Source organism: Marmota monax, unplaced genomic scaffold, assembly GCF_021218885.2.
Source record: "Marmota monax isolate L192 unplaced genomic scaffold, Marmota_monax_Labrador192_F-V1.1 WCK01_AAM20220418_F8-fsc00151, whole genome shotgun sequence".
In the NCBI taxonomy this organism is placed as follows: Eukaryota; Metazoa; Chordata; class Mammalia; order Rodentia; family Sciuridae; genus Marmota; species Marmota monax.
In genome coordinates this window covers 2,415,710-2,433,836 of record NW_026694226.1, presented here as the reverse complement: position 1 = coordinate 2,433,836, position 18,127 = coordinate 2,415,710, and the positions used below count along the sequence as shown (strand labels likewise).

At 49.5% G+C, this 18,127-nt stretch overlaps 2 protein-coding genes across 6 annotated transcripts in view; one reads left to right on the top strand and one right to left on the bottom strand.

Moving 5' to 3' along the window:
- Positions 1-8,353: 8,353 nt before the first annotated feature.
- Positions 8,354-14,513, top strand: Nab2 (NGFI-A binding protein 2). 3 transcript variants are annotated; one of them, XM_046466644.2, is made up of 7 exons: positions 8,372-8,847; positions 10,260-11,133; positions 11,566-11,699; positions 12,037-12,088; positions 12,181-12,313; positions 12,522-12,713; positions 13,668-14,513. In XM_046466644.2, exons 1-7 carry the CDS (start codon positions 8,765-8,767, stop codon positions 13,775-13,777), a joined length of 1,578 nt encoding a protein of 525 aa, XP_046322600.1. In that variant the 5' UTR covers positions 8,372-8,764; the 3' UTR covers positions 13,778-14,513. The 3 variants fall into 3 exon arrangements, with proteins under 3 accessions (XP_046322602.1, XP_046322600.1, XP_046322601.1); XM_046466645.2 differs by lacking the exon at positions 8,372-8,847 and adding an exon at positions 9,025-10,006; XM_046466646.2 differs by lacking the exon at positions 12,522-12,713 and having other exon boundaries at positions 8,354-8,847.
- The window catches only part of Stat6 (signal transducer and activator of transcription 6), a 28,464-nt gene continuing 24,789 nt past the window's right edge, over positions 14,453-18,127 (bottom strand). For all 3 annotated transcript variants that reach the window (XM_058586153.1, XM_058586152.1, XM_046466643.2), the window contains 7 exons: positions 17,753-17,899; positions 17,476-17,539; positions 17,252-17,362; positions 16,987-17,079; positions 16,049-16,114; positions 15,825-15,953; positions 14,453-15,733 (listed from right to left, as the gene is read on the bottom strand). In XM_058586153.1, the coding sequence (XP_058442136.1) occupies positions 15,544-15,733; positions 15,825-15,953; positions 16,049-16,114; positions 16,987-17,079; positions 17,252-17,362; positions 17,476-17,539; positions 17,753-17,899 (800 nt within the window). In that variant the 3' untranslated portion in view covers positions 14,453-15,543. The remainder of the gene's footprint in view (positions 15,734-15,824; positions 15,954-16,048; positions 16,115-16,986; positions 17,080-17,251; positions 17,363-17,475; positions 17,540-17,752; positions 17,900-18,127) is intronic.

The window sequence follows — 18,127 nt, the reverse complement described above, 5'->3', positions numbered from 1 at the left end:
GGGTTCGATCCTCAGCACCACATAAAAATAAATAAATAAAACAGAGGTATTGTGTACAAATAAAAAATAAATATTAAAAAAAATGTGGCCATATGTCTGGGGATGTAGTTCAGTAGTGGAATACCATCTTAGTATATGCAAAGCGTTGATTTGGTCCCCACCAACACAAAAATGTCATAGGGATTTTTTTAAAATAATGTTTAATTCAAAACAAAATTAATTTGAGAATTAAGAAAAGGTCTCTTTACTATTGCTATTTAAGCCAAAGATAGCATGTACAAATATGCGACAGCAAATCCCTCTATAATACACAACTACAACTCACCAATTTAAAAAGCATAGAAAGGAAAAAAAAACAGCAGCAGTCCAGGACAAGAGGCAAGGAATCCCATAGGATCTAATAGTTGTAGATAATAAAACTGGACACAAAGGAGCCAAATGAGTTCAGAAATTCAAGGACAGGGATAACTTCTGAAGAAGATTCAAGCTTTCAAAACAGGAAGGTTTTTTGGGTTGTTGTTGTTGTTGTTTTTTTTTCTGTCTTTTCTTTTTTTGGAACTGGGATTGAACCCAGGGCTTCGGGTATACAAAGAAAGTTCTTTGCCACTAAACTACATCCCAGCCCATCAAAACAAGGAAGTTTTAAAAATTCCAAATGTCCTGAGCTATGGACAAGAAAAGAAATTACATTCTCATAAAACGTTTAGGCCAACCATACTGCAATGTTCATCCTGTCTCATAGAAACACACAACAGATGACCAAGAGAGGTCAATATCAAAAGCAATAAATCACACTTATATTTACATGTACCCTTGCTATCATCTGATGAAAATGGTAATTTACTTCTGTGGTATTCCTCTTCAAAACTCATAACAGGGTTAGGGATGTCACTCAGTGTTAGATTGCTTGCCTAGCATGAATGAGGCCCTGGGTTCAATCCCCAGCATTGCAAAAACAAATAATAAAAACTAGTTAATACCAGTCTTAATCAAAAGAAAAATATTGCACAAATTCCAGAAGGACAGTAATCAAAAATGCTCTTCAAAACTATCAAGACCATGGGCTGATGTTGTAGCTCAGCGGTAGAGTGCCCGCGTAGCACATGCGAGGTGCTGGGTTTAATCCTCAGCACCACATAAAAACAAATAAATAAAATAAAGGTATTGTGTCCCACTATAACCAAAAAATAAAATATGAAAAAAAATATCAAGGGGCTGGGGTTGTGGCTCAGCGGTAAAGCACTTGCCTCTTACGTGTGAGACCCTGGGTTCGATCCTCAGCACCACATAAAAAAATAAATAAAATAAAGATATTGTGCCATGTATAACTTAAAAAAATATTTTTTTAAAGAGAGAGTGAGAGACAGAGAGAGAGAGAGAATTTTTTTTAATATTTATTTTTTAGTTTTCAGCGGACACAACATCTTTGTTTGTATGTGGTGCTGAGGATCGAACCCGGGCCGCACGCATGCCAGGCGAGCGCGCTACCGCTTGAGCCACATCCCCAACACCTAAAAAAAAGAAATATTTAAAAAAATATCAAGATCATCAAAAACAGGGAGTCTTGAGAAACTGTTCAAGACAAGAGGAGCCCGAAGAGAATTAGAATTAAAAGTAATGTGGGGAGGTTGGGTTTGTGGCTCTATGGTAGAGGTCTTGCCTAGCACATGTGACGCACTGGGTTCTATCCTCAGCACTACGTTAAAAAATAAAAATAAGGGCTGGGGATGTGGCCCAAGCGGTAGCGCGTTGGCCTGGCATGTGTGCCGCCTGGGTTCCATCCTCAGCACCACATACAAACAAAGATGTTGTGTCTGCCAAAACTAAAAAATAAATATTAAAATTCTCTCTCTAAAAAAATAAATAAATGATAAGAATAAAAAAGTTATAAAACTTAAAAAAAAAAACTTAATGTGGTATTATGGGTAAGATTTTTGGACCAGAAAAAAAGAAAGGTAAAAATAAAACTAAGGAAATATGAACAAACTACAAACTTCAGTCAGTAATAATATATGAATAACTGACTATGGTGATGTTCACCTGTAATCCCAGTTACTCAGAAGACTGAGGCGGTAGAATAGCAAGTTCAAAACCAGTCTGGGCAACTTAGCAAGACCCTGTCTCAAAAAATAAAATGGGCTGTGAATGTGGCTCAGCGCTAGAGTTCCTATGGATTCAATCCCAAGTATCAAATTTTTTAAAAAGGACTGGGGATATAGCTTAGTGTTACAGTGCCCCTGGGTTCAATCCTCAGTATTATAATAATAATAATAGTAAATGAATAATATTTTACTAATGGTGGAAAATATACCATGCTAATGTTGAATAGTAATAGGGTAAATAATGGGAACCCTCCCCTCGAGGTGGCGCAAGCCTGTAATCACAGCAGCTCCAGAGGCTGAGGCAGGAAGATCACTGAGTTCAAAGCTAGCCTCAGCAAGTAAGACTAAGCAACTCAGTGAGACCCTGTCTAAATGAAATACAAAATAGGATGGGGATATGACTTAGTGGTTGAGTGCTCCTGAGTTCAATCAACGGTTACCGGCCCGCCAACCCCCCCCCACGGGAACTCTCTGCACTCTTTTCAATGTTTCTGTAAGTCTTAAAGTCTAGTAAAACGCATGTGTATATATGTATATTTTATATATATTTCAGAATACTATTATGTACAAATATATAATTCACATACACTTACATAAACGCACACACACTCCATTTTTTCTTCCACACCATTCAGAGCTTGCTTTTTGGTTTTGACTAAAGGCAAATTAATTTCAGGTTTAGGAACTAATTCCAAAAGATCATTAACTACTGATTATTAAAATGTGTAAATGAGGTATACAGTAATGATATTAGTGGTCCACAAACATATCACACCTTATCAAACAAATGACTGCTGTTGGTTCAATATAGTACTTCAATGCTTATAATACCAGTGACTCCAAAAGCTGAGCCAAGAGGATCTCAGGTTCAAGGCCAGTAATTCCAGCAGCTCTGGAGGCAACTTAGGGATACCCCCCACACGTATACACCTCCATCTCAAAATTTAAAAAGTAAAATAAAAAGGGTTGAGGGTGTCACTCAGTGGCAAAGCACTTCATTCCCAGTACCAAAAGACAAAGAAAAAAAAGGAGTAATTTAAGAAGTTTTTTCCCTTATTTTAATAACGAGGACACCACTCAAAACACTTTGAGATTCACCTTCAAAATCTATGTAGCACAAGCTGCAATGAATATTCATTATCTGCAGGTGGATGTGATTTATGCAAATAGCCAAAAAAAAAACTTAGGCCAAGGCTGATGAGTAAATAGGGTGGGAAATCTGGATGTAAATGTGTGTTCAGAACTTTTTGAATTTTAGAAAAATAAAATGGCACATATGCACTATACAAGGCAACAATGGCATCTAGGACAACACCTGTTAACCAAATTAATATTTCTGCAATGACATATGAATAATGATACTAAGATAAATGAAAGAGGTATAAATGAAAACCATAAATAATCTCATGTAAGTTTAGGTCATATACTTTGCCACAAAATAAGCACAATTCAGATTTGGTTGAAGGCTTTGTTATTGTTTTCAGTGATGGAGGACCTGGCACTTAACAAGTGATCTATCACTGAACTACATCCCAGCCCCCAGAATAGGTTTTAATGTGTCAAATAAGTTATGAAAAAAACTTTTGGTTTGCCTAATTTCAAAATTTATTATTATAAATAAAGGATTGCAGATTGTGAATATTTTATGAAAACCAATTCAGCCATCACCAAGTCCTATAGATTTTATTTTCTATCTTTTAGATCTGTCCTTTCCTCTCCATTTCATGCCACTAAATGCACCCAGCACTTTGTAATTTCTCACTGGGAGGACCTTGAAGCGACAACATCCTTTGGTTTCCTTCATCTGGCTTCCCTGGTTTTTGCAGTTATAAATCCTTCCTCTACTTTGCTCCTTAATGCAGATCTGACCCTGCCATTACTAAGATGCAGTCTTTATGGTTCCACATTATCTATCTCTGTAGGATGAAACCCAAAATATAGGTATAAAGAAACTACAAATTGCTATTCAAAGTTTGATACTGTTTGATATTTTGATACTAATCTGCAATGAAACTATTGCAGAAGTACGCTTAAGAAGTTTACTAGCAATCTGAGGGAGAAACAATATTTATGAACTCTAATTTTTAAAATGGGGTGATTTTTTTCTCATTTTTCTAATCCACTTTTGTTGTATTTTATAAAATTAGTGGGCAACATTAGGTTAGAATTTCTTTTTTTTAAAAAAAGAAAAAGATTAGTCCAGTCCTTAACAACAGTTTGAGATATACTGGTGTATAACATCCTTAATACCATGATTGTACACCTCCCAGGGCTCATTTCTAACCACCCCACCCACCTTAACCCTCTACCCAGCAATAATAAACAATAATGCCTAGTTTTCCAAGCATGGAGTTCTGTTTCATGACTCCACACAAGCACACGCTCCGGTCTGATTTGACTTCCTTTCTTCTCAGAAATCTCTTCATACCTCAAAATTCTGGACTGCCTCATCGCCTCTCTTGGATCCCTGTCTAAATCAGTCCCTCACAACAGGCAGAATAGGTAACTTGCCCTTTAACACTTCTGTCATAGTCTGTACCCTTATTATTACAGTATGTTGTAATAATTTGTTTGTATGGTTATTCCCCTACTAGTCTGAGTTCTACATAGAAAGAAGTTAGGAACATTTGTCTTTAAGAAGTGAAGCACTTCTTGTAAAAGAACTGAGTCATGAGTGCAGATACACCCTTATTATTCCAGCTACTAAGGAGGTTGAGGCAGAAGGATCACAAGTTCAAGACCAGCCTCAGCAATTTAGCAAACCTAAGATCCTAGGTTTGACCTTTAGCAACCTTTAGTACACACACACACACACACACACACACTCTCACATGAAATTGAAGGATGACACTTCATGGACTAAATTGAAGGATAACACTTCATAGACCATAAATTCTGATGTTATTAGAGGAGAGGAAAAGAAAAAGGAGAATCACTACTTTATATTCATTTTTTTCTTTTTTTTATATATCTCTATTTTTTTATATTTATTTCTATGTGGTGCTAAGGATCCGAACCCAGGGCCTCACGCGTACAAGGCAAAAGCTTTTACCACTGAGCTACAACCCCAGCCCTATATTCATTTTTTTCTATTACCAGCAAGGATTTCAGCTTTCTATGTATAGTACCAGGGTGTGAATTAATTTACCAGAGTAGTGGACATTTAAGAATGCCAATGAGCCAGACTTGCGGGACTCACTGGAAACTAAGAGGAGGAGAGACATAAAAACAAATGTCTTCACTTAAAAACAATTTTGTCCAGGCTCAGCCCCTTTTGCTCTGAATTTTGTGTTAATTGTCCTCTTCTTAGTTGCTCAGGCCTGTAAATAGCATCATCAATTCATTCATTTTAGAGGGCAAACCAGGTATCAGGCCTCTAAAGAGGTCCTGAGCTGAGGGTAATACAACTATATTGAAATAGTGTATAAAGACCTCCTTGGAGAGGTGGGAGGAATTAATTTTGCCTGGAGGCATGGAGGTGGTCCAGGAAGGAGAGGGTCCAGGAAGGTGAGTTTGAGCCATAGTGAGTGAGTCTTCAAGCATTTGGCACTGTGACAAAGTGGGGAGGAGGAGTGAGCGGTGCAATCTGCTAGATGAAAATCTACACGTGCCTGGGAACAACAATCCTTCTGGTTCGCAGTGACTGGTTTGCAGTATCCTCACTCCTCTTCCACCCACTTTCTCCCTTTTCTTCACAATCTTTTCCCCCTTTTCCTGGAGAACTAGGTCCAAGGATGCTGTCTCCTTTCCTGGAAGAGACCAGTGTAGACAATAAAAAGAATATTAAACTTTGATTAAATGAGATCAGTTGATCTGCTGTGTGCATTTGAGAACACTGATGGGGGGGGGGGAGCAGGTACCGATGTGGTCCTAAATGAACAAGTGGGACACTAAGGAGAATGGGGCCCATGCAGAAAAAGCAATGAAAATTTTTGTTGTTTTTTTCTCATTCCCTTTTTGTCTCTCCCCCAACACACACACATACACACACACCCTCTTTATGTTTTTCTTATAGTTTCTCCTGGTCTTAGTCTCTCCTACCTCTCTCTCCCTTTGCTAAAGGCTGGAAATTCCTTGTTCTCAACGGAAGGGAGTAGGAGGGGAGTGGGGGTGGTAGGAGTGGGAGGGAAACGAAGAACAGACATCTCAGCAGCTCCGGCGCGGGCTGCGGGGGCGCTCTGGGCCTCTGGCGGGGCCTGACAAGTCAATGATTTTTAAAATGTATATATTTTTAAATCCACACATAGATGGGCCCCAATACAAACCTAGATAGACAGAGACACAGATATACAAGTAGATATAAAGAAACATAAATACATAAACTCAGGGCACTGAGCTTATTTATTTAAGACAATAGCGTCTTAAATTTGCTTTGCATTCTACAATTTGCAGAGTTTGTCACATAGTTTCTATTTGAACCTTATGACAATGTTGAGATACAAATACCCGGTAGTTTCACTCTCCCACACAGAGGTTCGCACCCGGACCCTTTCTGACTGCGTTTCAAAGAGTGGACAAGCCCCTTCCGCGGGATTTTACTCCTCTCCTTCCTCTCCCGCCAAGCCATCCGCCGCAGGACGCGGACCGGAGCCCTCAAAATTGCTCCTCCCTCCTCTTCTTTCCTGGACGCAGACCCAGGAGCCCATCACCCAGCAAGTTGCCGCCCCCTTCATTCACGCCCTACTCCGCTTGTTTCCACCGACGGGCGTAGCCCAGCAGATCCCAGGACTCAGCACCGCCCCAGGGGGGCCAGTGGGAGGGAGGGGGCGCCTGGAGCAGAGGCTGCGTGGGCGGAGGATGTGCGTCACGGGGAGCGTGGGCGGGGGAGGGCGGGGGCACGTGGAAACCCGGGGCCAGCGGCTGGCAGCCCGGACTCCAAAATAACCCGAGTGGGGGTGGGGGAGGGGCACTAACACTCCTCCAAGGGTGTTGGGAGGTGCCCCCGGAGGGAGCCCCTCTAGGAAAGCTCCTTCCTTGCAGGATGGGGTTTGGGATTGGGGGGGCCTTACTGGTTCCTACCACCCACATTATATGTGGTGTTTAAGAGAATGAAGACAAAAGTCTGAGCTACTGAGATCCTCCCAACCAATAACGCACCCCTTCTCCCCTACCCCCACCAGAAAAAGGTCCCCTGGCCAGGCTGGAATGTAGAACCAGGCGGGACCCACGCCACCCACGCCCTGCCTGACCGAGCCACTCAGAAGGGCGGAATGGGCGGGCGGGGCTGACGTTTGCACCTAAGGGGACCCTGGCCAGTGGCTAGTCCTCTAGCTTTCCCCTACCTCCTTTCCCCGCAGCCTAAAACCCCCACTTGCCCGCCCCCCCACCAGCCCTCCTAGTCGTGGGCGGGAGTGTAATGGGAACCAGATGGGGCTAGGAGAAAGCAAGGGGGGAGGGGCGGTGGGTTGCGAAGTGGGGCTAGGCTCCTTGAAGGAGCTCCTCCCTCTAGCTCTTCCACTGGGAATCACGTCGGACGCTCCGGACCTCTTGCTCATCTTTCACAACACTCTCTGCAGCGAGTCCTCTAATAGACAGTCCTAGAAGAGGTGTTCTCCTTATCCCAGCTTTGCCATCTACTCCTCAAGAGGTCCCCAACCTCAGCACATAGGGTGTCATCCCCCGTCCCTGCCTGATCACTAACAAAACGCCTAGCACCTAATCAACACGCACCTATCTGATGACTTCTCGCTTAACCCGCCCATCCCTAGTCCCCAAACTCCGGCGCTGACTGGAGGCAGGGGTGTAGAAAGCCTGCGTTTCTGAGAGTTATCTTAAGAACTCCTTTTGGGGCTGGAGAAGGGCGCTGGGATTCCTACAGAAGTCCGCGCTCACACTTGCCCTAAGTACCACTCCCTGGGAGTCAGATGCACGCACAAGAAAAAGCCGCGCACCCCAAAGCCTTCACCAACTTTTCCCCACACTCTCCTCTAACATTCACACGAACAGCAAGCACCACGAGGCCGGAGTGTGGGCAGCGGACTTTCGTATAGTTGTTTAGACGAGTGTGCACGTACGTGCGCTTCTCTGTGTCTTTGTGTACCTGTGCGTGGTTGTGAAACAGCACTCTCAGCTTGGAGGGCCAGGGGTGGGGGGTGGGGGAGTAGGAATGTAGCCGGCGGGGCGCTCACGTGGGTACGTGGGCGCAGAGAGGGCTGGCTGTGCATCCGGCGTGGGCGGCAAAGAGCGACCTCGCCCCGCCCGCTGGGTCCCCAAGCTCGCCCTCCACAGCCGGCCTCGGTCACCTCAGTCCCTGACTCCGAGCCCCCGCCCCCGCCCCCTACCTCTTGCCCCCAGTCTTCTCCTTTCTGTCTTTGCTGCGGCGTCTCCGGCAGCCCAAAGACCCGGGCGCCCACCCCCAACCCCTGGCCCCAGCCCCCGGCTGTGCCCACGCCCTCCTCCCGCCAGCCCAGCAGCCAGCGCAGCGCCGGGCCTCGCTCCCCGTGCGTCCTGCGGGGGTGGAGGCGCGGAGAGGCGGCAAGCGCAGCCGGGGAGGGGGGGCAGAGGCATAGACAGAGGCGCGGAGGCTCGGAGAGAGAAGACGTGGAGGGAGGGACTGAGCCTGGACAGCGGTGGACACAGCATCGCGCCGGGCAAAGCAAAGCGTGCAGCAGGCACGGAGCGCCGGGCATCGAGAAGGCAGCCCGGGTGGTCTTCGACCGTCCATGCACAGAGCGCCCTCCCCCACAGCCGAGCAGCCGCCGGGCGGAGGGGACAGCGCCCGCCGGACTCAGCAGCCTAGACTCAAGTTAGTGGGCAAAGGGAGGCGGTGAGGAGTGGAGATGGGTGGAGCTGGACTCAGGAATGGGGTCCGGAGGGTGGAGGTCGAGGAGAGGACGTGGGGAAGTGGGACGGGGGTGGGGGGTGGAGACTGATGGAAAAGGGGGTGAGTCTTCGAATTAGGGGACCTTGGGAAAAGACAAGGAGCTGATGAAGCTGAATACAAAAGAGTACTATCTCGTTCTCCATTCCAGATTTACTCTATGGGCATGACCTAGCATGAGAACCCCCTGTAAAGAATGCGGGAGCCCCTAAGTGCCTGGGGAAAGCCCAGAAGCTTGAGCTGGCGACCGTACGGAGGGTGGGGGACGCACAGCTGTATCAGTGTGTTGTAGGCACAGAGCGTGGTCCCCGGGTCCGGAGAAGCTAGCGCCTTTGAGTTAAAGGCGCATCAGCCGGCTTGAAGCAGGGGATGCCTGAGGCGTCCCTTCCTGTATTTGACCGTTCCTTCACAGCGTGGGGAGGGGAGTTTCGGTGTGCAGCCTCCCGCTGAAGAGGCCTTCAGCGACTCCCCACTCTCCTTAAAGATGTGGGTGGAAAATAAGGGAGAGGAGAGTAGGCGGGAGCCCCCAGGCGGTTTTCGCCTACAGACGCTACCACTGTGGGAGTGTGTGGGTGGAACAGCCCCGGAGCAGAACAATTGAGGCGCCCCTCCCCTCCCCCATTGCCTGAGCTGAAGGGACAGGACACCGAGGGAGTGGGGAAGGCCACACCAGGGGAGGTCACAACTGAGGGGTACTGGGCAGGCTGGAAGGCAGGAGAGGTCTTGGAGGGAGAAAGCAAGGGGGACCGCCTAATTTGTGGGAAAGCTGAGGGTAGAGGAGAAGGGTCCACCTGCCTCACTGAGTAGGAAAGCCAGGGAAGGGGCCACACCCCTCCCTCAGCCACCTGGGCAGGGATGCTATCTGGCCAGCAGTGGGTCCCACTGTGAGTAGGAGAGACTCCTATATTCTCTTTTCTTTGGGAAGTTATGTTAAGTGGTATTAAGACTGTTCAGTGTTTAGAGTAAAAGGTGAGGATTGTTTTGAGGGAGAAAAAAGGTCCAGCCATCTCAGGGTGCGATAATGGGCCTCAGCATTCCAGGTCTTTTTGTCCCAGACCAAAAAGGTCGAAGATGAAGATGAAGGGTAAGAGTCTGACTTATATAGACAGCACTGGCTTTTGGTGCATAAGGGTAGCCTGTGATGGCTCTATCATGGTTATTGCTCCAAGAGTGCCACATTCTCATAGTCTGTGTTCAGCTCTGGACATTGGGCAGAAAGAGTATTCAAAGGAGGGAGGGGAAGAAGAGGAGGCAAGAAAGAGAGGTCAATTGTTAGTGTGGTTTGGTACCCAGAAGGGGCATTTGCACTGACTGCCTCTTTTTTGTACCCTCCTCAGGGCCAGTGCCCGAGCCATGGCACTGCCTCGGACACTGGGGGAGCTGCAGCTGTACCGGGTCCTGCAGCGCGCCAATCTCCTTTCCTACTATGAGACTTTCATCCAGCAAGGAGGGGATGATGTGCAGCAGCTGTGTGAGGCTGGTGAGGAGGAGTTCCTGGAGATCATGGCACTTGTGGGCATGGCCACCAAGCCTCTCCATGTCCGACGCCTGCAAAAGGCACTGAGAGAGTGGGCCACCAATCCAGGGCTCTTCAGCCAACCAGTCCCTGCTGTGCCTGTCTCTAGCATTCCGCTTTTCAAGATCTCTGAGACTGCGGGTACCCGGAAAGGGAGCATGAGCAATGGGCATGGCAGCCCAGGGGAAAAGGCGGGTAGTACCCGTAGTTTTAGCCCCAAGAGCCCCCTTGAACTTGGAGAAAAACTGTCACCACTGCCTGGGGGACCTGGGGCTGGGGACCCCAGGATCTGGCCAGGCCGGAGCACTCCAGAGTCGGACGTTGGAGCAGGAGGAGAAGAGGAGTCTGGTTCACCCCCCTTCTCCCCACCTGCAGGGGGAGGAGTCCCTGAGGGGACTGGGGCTGGGGGGATGGCAGCAGGTGGTGCTGGGGGTGGTCCAGACCGGCTGGAGCCAGAGATGGTACGGATGGTGGTGGAGAGTGTGGAGAGGATCTTCCGGAGCTTCCCAAGGGGCGATGCTGGGGAGGTCACATCACTGCTGAAGCTGAATAAGAAGCTGGCACGGAGTGTGGGGCACATATTTGAGATGGATGATAATGATAGCCAGAAGGAAGAGGAGATCCGCAAGTACAGCATCATCTATGGCCGCTTTGACTCCAAACGGCGGGAGGGCAAGCAGCTCAGCCTGCATGAGGTGAGGACCCAGGTCCTCTCAGTACTGTCATTGATTCCTAGGTTTCAGTCTGCTTGCCTCTTGAGAATTTCTATGTTCTCCAGCTCTGCTTCATTGCCCCTTGACCAGGACCCTTGTCTTGGACCCCCTCCTTCCCACACCCACCCTGGCTGCTGCAATGCCTTCATTCTTAGCGAGGAGAGCAGAGATAATAGGCAAGAGCCCCGCTGCTCAGTAGTATTCACTCAAGACCCCACAGGAGTGGAGGAGGCCCTGAGCATTACTAGGAAGCAGTGGGTGCTGCTCTCCTGTCTTCCTCCCTTAGAAAATTCCTGTGTATTGTCCAAACAAAGCAAGCCTCCTGTGGATAGGTCTCTTTGATGGTAAAGTGGGGTGAGGTGGTCTGGGTAAAGCAATGGGGGAGTTAGGATTCTGTCTGTGCCTCCTCCACAGCTGACCATCAATGAGGCTGCTGCCCAGTTCTGCATGAGGGACAATACACTCTTACTTCGGAGGGTGGAGCTCTTCTCTCTGTCTCGCCAAGTGGCCCGAGAGAGCACCTACCTGTCATCCTTGAAGGGCTCCAGGTGAGACCCCTTCCCTGGGTTCTTCCTAGATTGGAATGCTGCCAAGGAGTTGGATCACGTCCTGACTTCCAGTTCAGGCAGCTCTAGACCTGCTTCCCACCCACCTGCATGCTTTGCTTTTGGCCAAGTTAACTTGTCTGAGGTCTGGTTCCTCCTCCCATCTGCCTTGGCTCCTCCCAACCCCCCCCCCCCCCCGCAGCAGCTATTGAGCTGGAGACTCCTACTCAGTTAGCAGCTTTTCAGAGTTTTCAAGTAATGCATGTCCCTGACCAGATTCTATACCCTGACCATCATGTGGCCCTCCCCTTCATCTCCTTTAATCTTTTCATCTTTATAGGCTCCACTCTGAAGAATTAGGAGGTCCCCCTCTAAAGAAGCTCAAACAGGAGGTAATGTTTTATGGGATGTTGTAGGGGTAGGAAAGCCTGCCCCAGCCTCCTACCTTGCCATGTTTTCATTTTCCCATTTGGGGTATCCACAGGTTGGAGAACAGAGTCACTCTGAAATCCAGCAGCCTCCGCCAGGCCCTGAGTCCTATGCATCCACATATCGTCCCAGTCTGGAAGAGGACAGTGCTAGCCTGTCTGGGGAGAGTCTAGATGGACACTTGCAGGGTGAGTATGCATTAGAGCACTTCTCTCTTCATTGTGGGAAGACAGGGATGGGTGGGTGGGTGGGAGGATTGAGCCAGGAGCCACTGCCTGGAACAGGGTTGGGACGCCTGGCTGGATGGGAACAGAGGGCCTATGGGTCTGGCTGTGTGGATGAGGGTGGGGTTCCATTGGCTGCAGCCCCTTACCTGACAAGTGCCCATGCCCACAGCTGTGGGGTCGTGCCCAAGGCTGACGCCGCCCCCTGCTGACCTGCCCGTGGCATTGCCAGCCCATGGGCTATGGAGCCGCCACATCCTGCAGCAGACACTGATGGATGAGGGGCTGCGGCTCGCCCGCCTCGTCTCCCATGACCGCGTGGGCCGCCTCAGCCCCTGTGTGCCTGCGAAGCCACCTCTCGCAGGTGAGGCAGCCAGCAGTGCTGTCCCCAATCACCCCAGTCACCCAGGCCCCAAACAACAATCCTGGTATCCTGGGACCTGGGGGGAGGAAGAGGGGACAGTAGGAGGGGGTTCCAGCTAATCAGGCCTTTTGTGGAGTTGAGGGTGCTGCTGTTCCCATTGGGGGGGGTTGGACCCTGGTAAAGATCTGAGAAGAGGGGCCAGCGGGTGTAGAGAATGGAGGACGAAGGCAGCAGAAAGGAGTATCATTAATAAGGGTAGCGTGTCTAGAACTTCCACTGATTCAGGGGGTGGAGCAGACTAGGATTTGTGGGGATGGGTTGCCCAGCCTGGAAGCAGGGGAGCCCAAAGAGGGTTGCTTTGTGGACAGGGGAAGAGGGAGTGGGCCAGCAGAGGGCTGGGCAGCGGCTGGGCTGAGAGTGACGCAGCAGACAAAGCCACCAACCCTGGCTTGGTATTTTTAAACTCTGCGTGGGTGGGAAGTGGGGGCGGGGACTAGAAGGGGGGCTCTTCTTGAGGGAAGAACTGGGAGGCTGGCTTCCTGTGATCCCCTTGATTTGGCTACCAGAAAACTTGGGGGAGCAATGGTAGGGTGGGTGGGGCCTGGGTGGGGGCCAGAGATTAGTGGGGGTGGCACAGCCAGGAAAGGGGGGAGAGGGAGAGGTCAGAGCCAAACCGCCCCCGCGGCTCCTGACAGAACCAGAAATTCCAGCAGAGCAGAGGCGGCAGAGACAGAGACACACACAGAGACAGCTACACACGGCCAGAAAGGAGAGGGGGGCTGCACATACTTGGGTACAGAACCTTCCCCTCCCCGGGCACAGGCAGAGGGTATTAGATAGCATTTCAATAAACTAAGTACGTCTCACAGCTTTCTCTGCCCTTGCCTCTGTCCCTAGCTTCTCTGTCCTCAGCTTCTGCCTCACTGTTTTCTAACCTATGCTTTTTCCTTGCAGAGTTTGAAGAGGGACTGCTGGACCGATGCCCAGCCCCAGGACCCCATCCCGCACTGGTGGAGGGTCGCAGGAGCAGTGTGAAAGTGGAGGCTGAGGCCAGCCGGCAGTGAAGGAGGACCCAGGACCCCAACTTCTGGCTCAAACAGACCCTCACTTTCCATCCTTGGAACCAAGTCACCACCCCAATCCTTCCGCTGCCCTCCTCCTGCCTCCCCACCTGCTCCATGGGCACAGGACTATGGGGCTTCAAGCAATAATGAGCGGGGGCCTGGCGAGAGGACACATGGAGGGTGCGTGGTGCCCCCTCACCCCTGCCCAGAGCCCAAAGCAAGGGGCAAGGACTCTGCCTCCAGGGCAGCTGGGGCTCTCCTCTCCCTCACAAAACACACTCCCATTCTCTCTAGGTGGCCACCAGTGGTGTGAACAGTCCGGACTGAGTTTGGACATGGGATAAGGGGGACTTCCGTGGGAAGGTCCAGCAGCTAAAAATGGCAACATTTCCTCTCAGAAAGGGGGGCCTGAGAACACTGGACCTTTCCTCCTCCCCTCCCTGTCCTCATTTTTGTGCTTCTAGTTTGTTTCTTTAATTTAATGAGAGCTGCAGTTTGCCGGTCCATCCCTCTCCCCTCTGAGTCCTCAGCAGTTCTTCCCTCATGCCCTCTGAGGGAGGTAGATGGAGACTCCCTCCACCTGCCCCTGGGAGGCCTGGGTTGGATTCAGGGTCTCCCCAGGCAAGGCCAGACTGCAGCATCTGTCCAAACACTTAGAGCGTCTTTCTTTTCAGATTGTGTACAGTAGATTATTTATTTTGTTATTTTGAAATAAAATTTATTTTATGGCTTAGGATCCATGACCCCTGAGGGGAAAAAAGGGTGGCATGGGGTGGGGCAGTGGAGGGAAGTGGGCAGTGGATGGGGAAATACAAGACAAGCAGTGGGCATGGCCCCCAACACTCTGGAGAGCCACTCAGCAAGGCCTGGGCTCCTCTCAGCAAGGTCTGGGTCCTTGTCATCCTCTGGCTGCAGGCAACATTGAGGGTGTGGAGACACTGAAGCTATAGCCTATATGTAGATGTCACAGCCACACAGACCCACCCAGGCAATGTCACCTTAAAATGATGTTGGGTTAGCATACCAGAGGCCAGCATACTCCCTGGTGTCTTATACTTCCAAATTTGTGTTGTCACAAAAGCAAAAGCAGATAGACACAAGTTATATGTGATCATGTAATGAATATATATGTCATGACATAGTACGGTAACATGTCCCGGGTACACATAATTTCACACAGCCATACAGAGGTTTGGCTCCTGTACTGTATAATCTTATCTGTGTACCAAAAACCTAACTAACAGGCAAGAATTCAGGGGAATTTATTTTTCAGTCTAGCAAAATCCGTATAAGTAGTCATGTGTCCAGGTCCCTCCTCTCTTCCCACCAAGGGTCTCCTGGATTACTACTACAGGATCCCAAAGTTGAGACCCAGACCCATGCCCTCAGTCTCTGGCCTCTAGTGCAAATGTGTGCAAGTCTGTTTCTGCACATGCCCCTGGCCCTGGCTTAGAGTGAGTAAGAGAAGCCCTCTATACCCTAATCTGTGATCCCTCCCAGCCCCATTCTCCCCAGAGAGCTGTGTGTATTCTACAGGTGCAGGCGTATTGGGGCTTGTCTCTCAGTGCTGGAAGAGGGGGGACAGCGATGTGCAGTGGGAAGGAAGGAGTTGAGTGGCTCCCTCCACCATGCATTCTCCAGGCAGTCTTTTCCTCCTAATGGAGGAGTGGCTGGAGATGGAAGGCACCTGCATGAGCAGGTATCCAAGGCAGGTCCATGGAGACAATAGAAGAGCTCTCTCTGGGCTCCTCCTCCTCTGGTTGGGATCACCAACTGGGGTTAGCCCTCAAGTCCAGGTGGGACATTGAGATCCCAGACTGCCCGTAAGGAGTGGACTGCAGGAGGGGCTGGGCTCCCAAGGACCCTCCCCCTGCCTCTCCTTGACCTTCCAGGAGAAGCTTGGTGAGGTCCTGTTCAGTGGGGGGCAGCAGGGGAGGGAACATGTCCTCACCAACCCTGCGAGAAAAAAGAAAGGGTGAAGCAGTGGAATAGGCATAGCACCCGCTCCCCTGCTCCCACCCAGCTTCTGCCCCAGGCTGCCACTCACCAGGTGCTCTGGGGGAACCCTGCCACTGTCTGGTTTAGGCAGTTGTCTTCTGCCATGGTCACATCTGGGCAAAGTAGGGGCTCAGGACTAGACACAGCATGCTCTTGAGGCTGGCACTGCAGTAGGCCCCTGCAGGGAACCAGAAAAGGAAATAAGAAGAAAGGAATGGAGTGAAGTCAGGGAAAAAGGGGAAGCATGGGGTCAGGAGGGGCTTTGTCACTCACTGGGGGTGAGGCTGGTCAAAGGGCAGACTCATCTGGCTCAGGCTGGGGGGCATGTGCAGGTGTGGCCTAAAAGCAGAAAAGAAACAAAGAAAGGAAGGCTGGACAAAAGCAGGGTATTGCAAAGTCAAGACCACTAAGTGAGCTCTAGCACAGCTTTCTGAATTAGCTGCTCACTGAGTGTTTGACCTTGAGCAGGCCATTTTTATACTCTGAGCAGTTTCCTCACCTATAAAATGTGATAGGGTGAGAGATAGGGGTGGCTTAGCCCATTTCTAATGTTTCTTTGGACTCTGAATTGGGGTGGCTTTAAATCCCCACATTCCCCATCCTTCACCTCAGCTCAGAGCAGGGCAGATGTTGTATCTTAATGAAGAGCTAATGTACACCTGAGTGATACTTGGGGAAGAAAAATGTCTAGGGTATTTCAAGATTGAAGTAAAGTAAAAATGAATAACTAAAAATCAACACAGCAGCTGGGGGTATAAGTTAGTGATGAAGTGTGTTCTTCGCATGCATGAGGCCCTGGGTTATCCCTAGCACCTCAATCATTCCATCAATCAATAATAGCCAATAAGTGACAGTAGATTTCAGGTGCATAAGAGGAAATATTAAAATGGTCCTTGCCATAAGATAGGCATAAAGCTCAGCTCTACATGTATTATGAACTCATTCAACCTTCATGACAATCCCATGAGGCATTATTCTTATTATTATGTCCCACTTTATAGCCAGAAGGAGGTTAGGTCTCATTTCCAGTCAGTAAGTGGCAGAGCAGGCAACTGGGATCTTACCCATCAGCACCATCAGTAAACAGAGGAGAAGAAAGGGTGTTAGCATTTGCTGCCCATTTCCACAAACAGCCTTTACTAGTAGAGGCAAATGCCCACACCTTGCAGTAGGATGTTGTCCCCACTCCATCCCCCCAAATCCTAACTTACTCTTGGAAAGCCGGCAGCACATTGACCGACTCTTCTGTAGGGAGGTTCTGATACGAGGGGATGGAGTGAGAGTGTGGGGGGTACACCTGGGGCCTGGGGAAAGAAAACAGATCCCTGAAGTCAGCCCTCCCTACCTTAGGAGGGGGAATTCCCTTCATGGGAGAGAAAATTCTCTGCTTCAGCCCCCATACCAACTCTCCCAGCCACCCAAGCTGAAGGCCCATCTGCACAGACCACATCCCTCCCCATTTATCCAGTTCCTTACGCCATATCTGGGCCAAGCTGCATGCTCATGGAAGAATCAGGGGGCATTCCAAGATCATAAGGTGGCACCATGGTAGTCACCTGGGGCTCTGGAGTGAGAATAGGCTGGTCCCTGGAGGAGAGAGGAAGGCACAGGTGACTGATGAAGGCATGAGGCTGCCACTCCTTCCTGCAGGTCAATACCAGCCCCTAGCTGCCACCCACCATCCATGGCCCCACACTAACCTTTCTACAGTCATCTTGATGATAGCTGGGACATAACCCCTGCCATCCTTCCCCATCTGTTCAGCTGTTGTGGGAAGGAAAGGAGAGTTATAAATGCTCCAGGGGTAGGGAGAAAGGGCGGTAGAAAAGCAGGGAAGACTGATGGGCAGGTAGAAGTGGGACTAAAAAGGGGAAGGGAAGTTAGGGATGATACATAGCAGACAGGGAGAGGGGTGCGGCTGGGATCAGGGAAGTGGTGGGCAACAAGAGGGCATCAATGCTGCCAGCTGCAGCTTACGCTTATAGTGGCTCCGGAAAGCCTCGTCCTTGGGTTTCTTGGGGTAGAGGTTTCTGAGCTGAGCAAGGTCCCGGATTCGGTCTCCCAGTGAACGAATGGACAAGTCTTTGGCAGAGAACGGTTGGATGTTCTCTATCTGTGGGGAACCTATGACAGGAATGAGACCTTGGGTTTCCTCTGTCCAGTCTCCCCCTTCCCTACCCCTGGCACAGGACCCATTCTCATTCCACCAAGGCAAGGGAGAGTGAACTTAGATCTGAGGGAGGGAAATCCACTAGTCTCCATTGCCATGAGCTCACAGCAAGAGGTAGAAATTAAGACCACAGAGGAGGAAGAGAAGTTGGACCCAAGGAAGAAGTTCTTGAAGATCAGGTT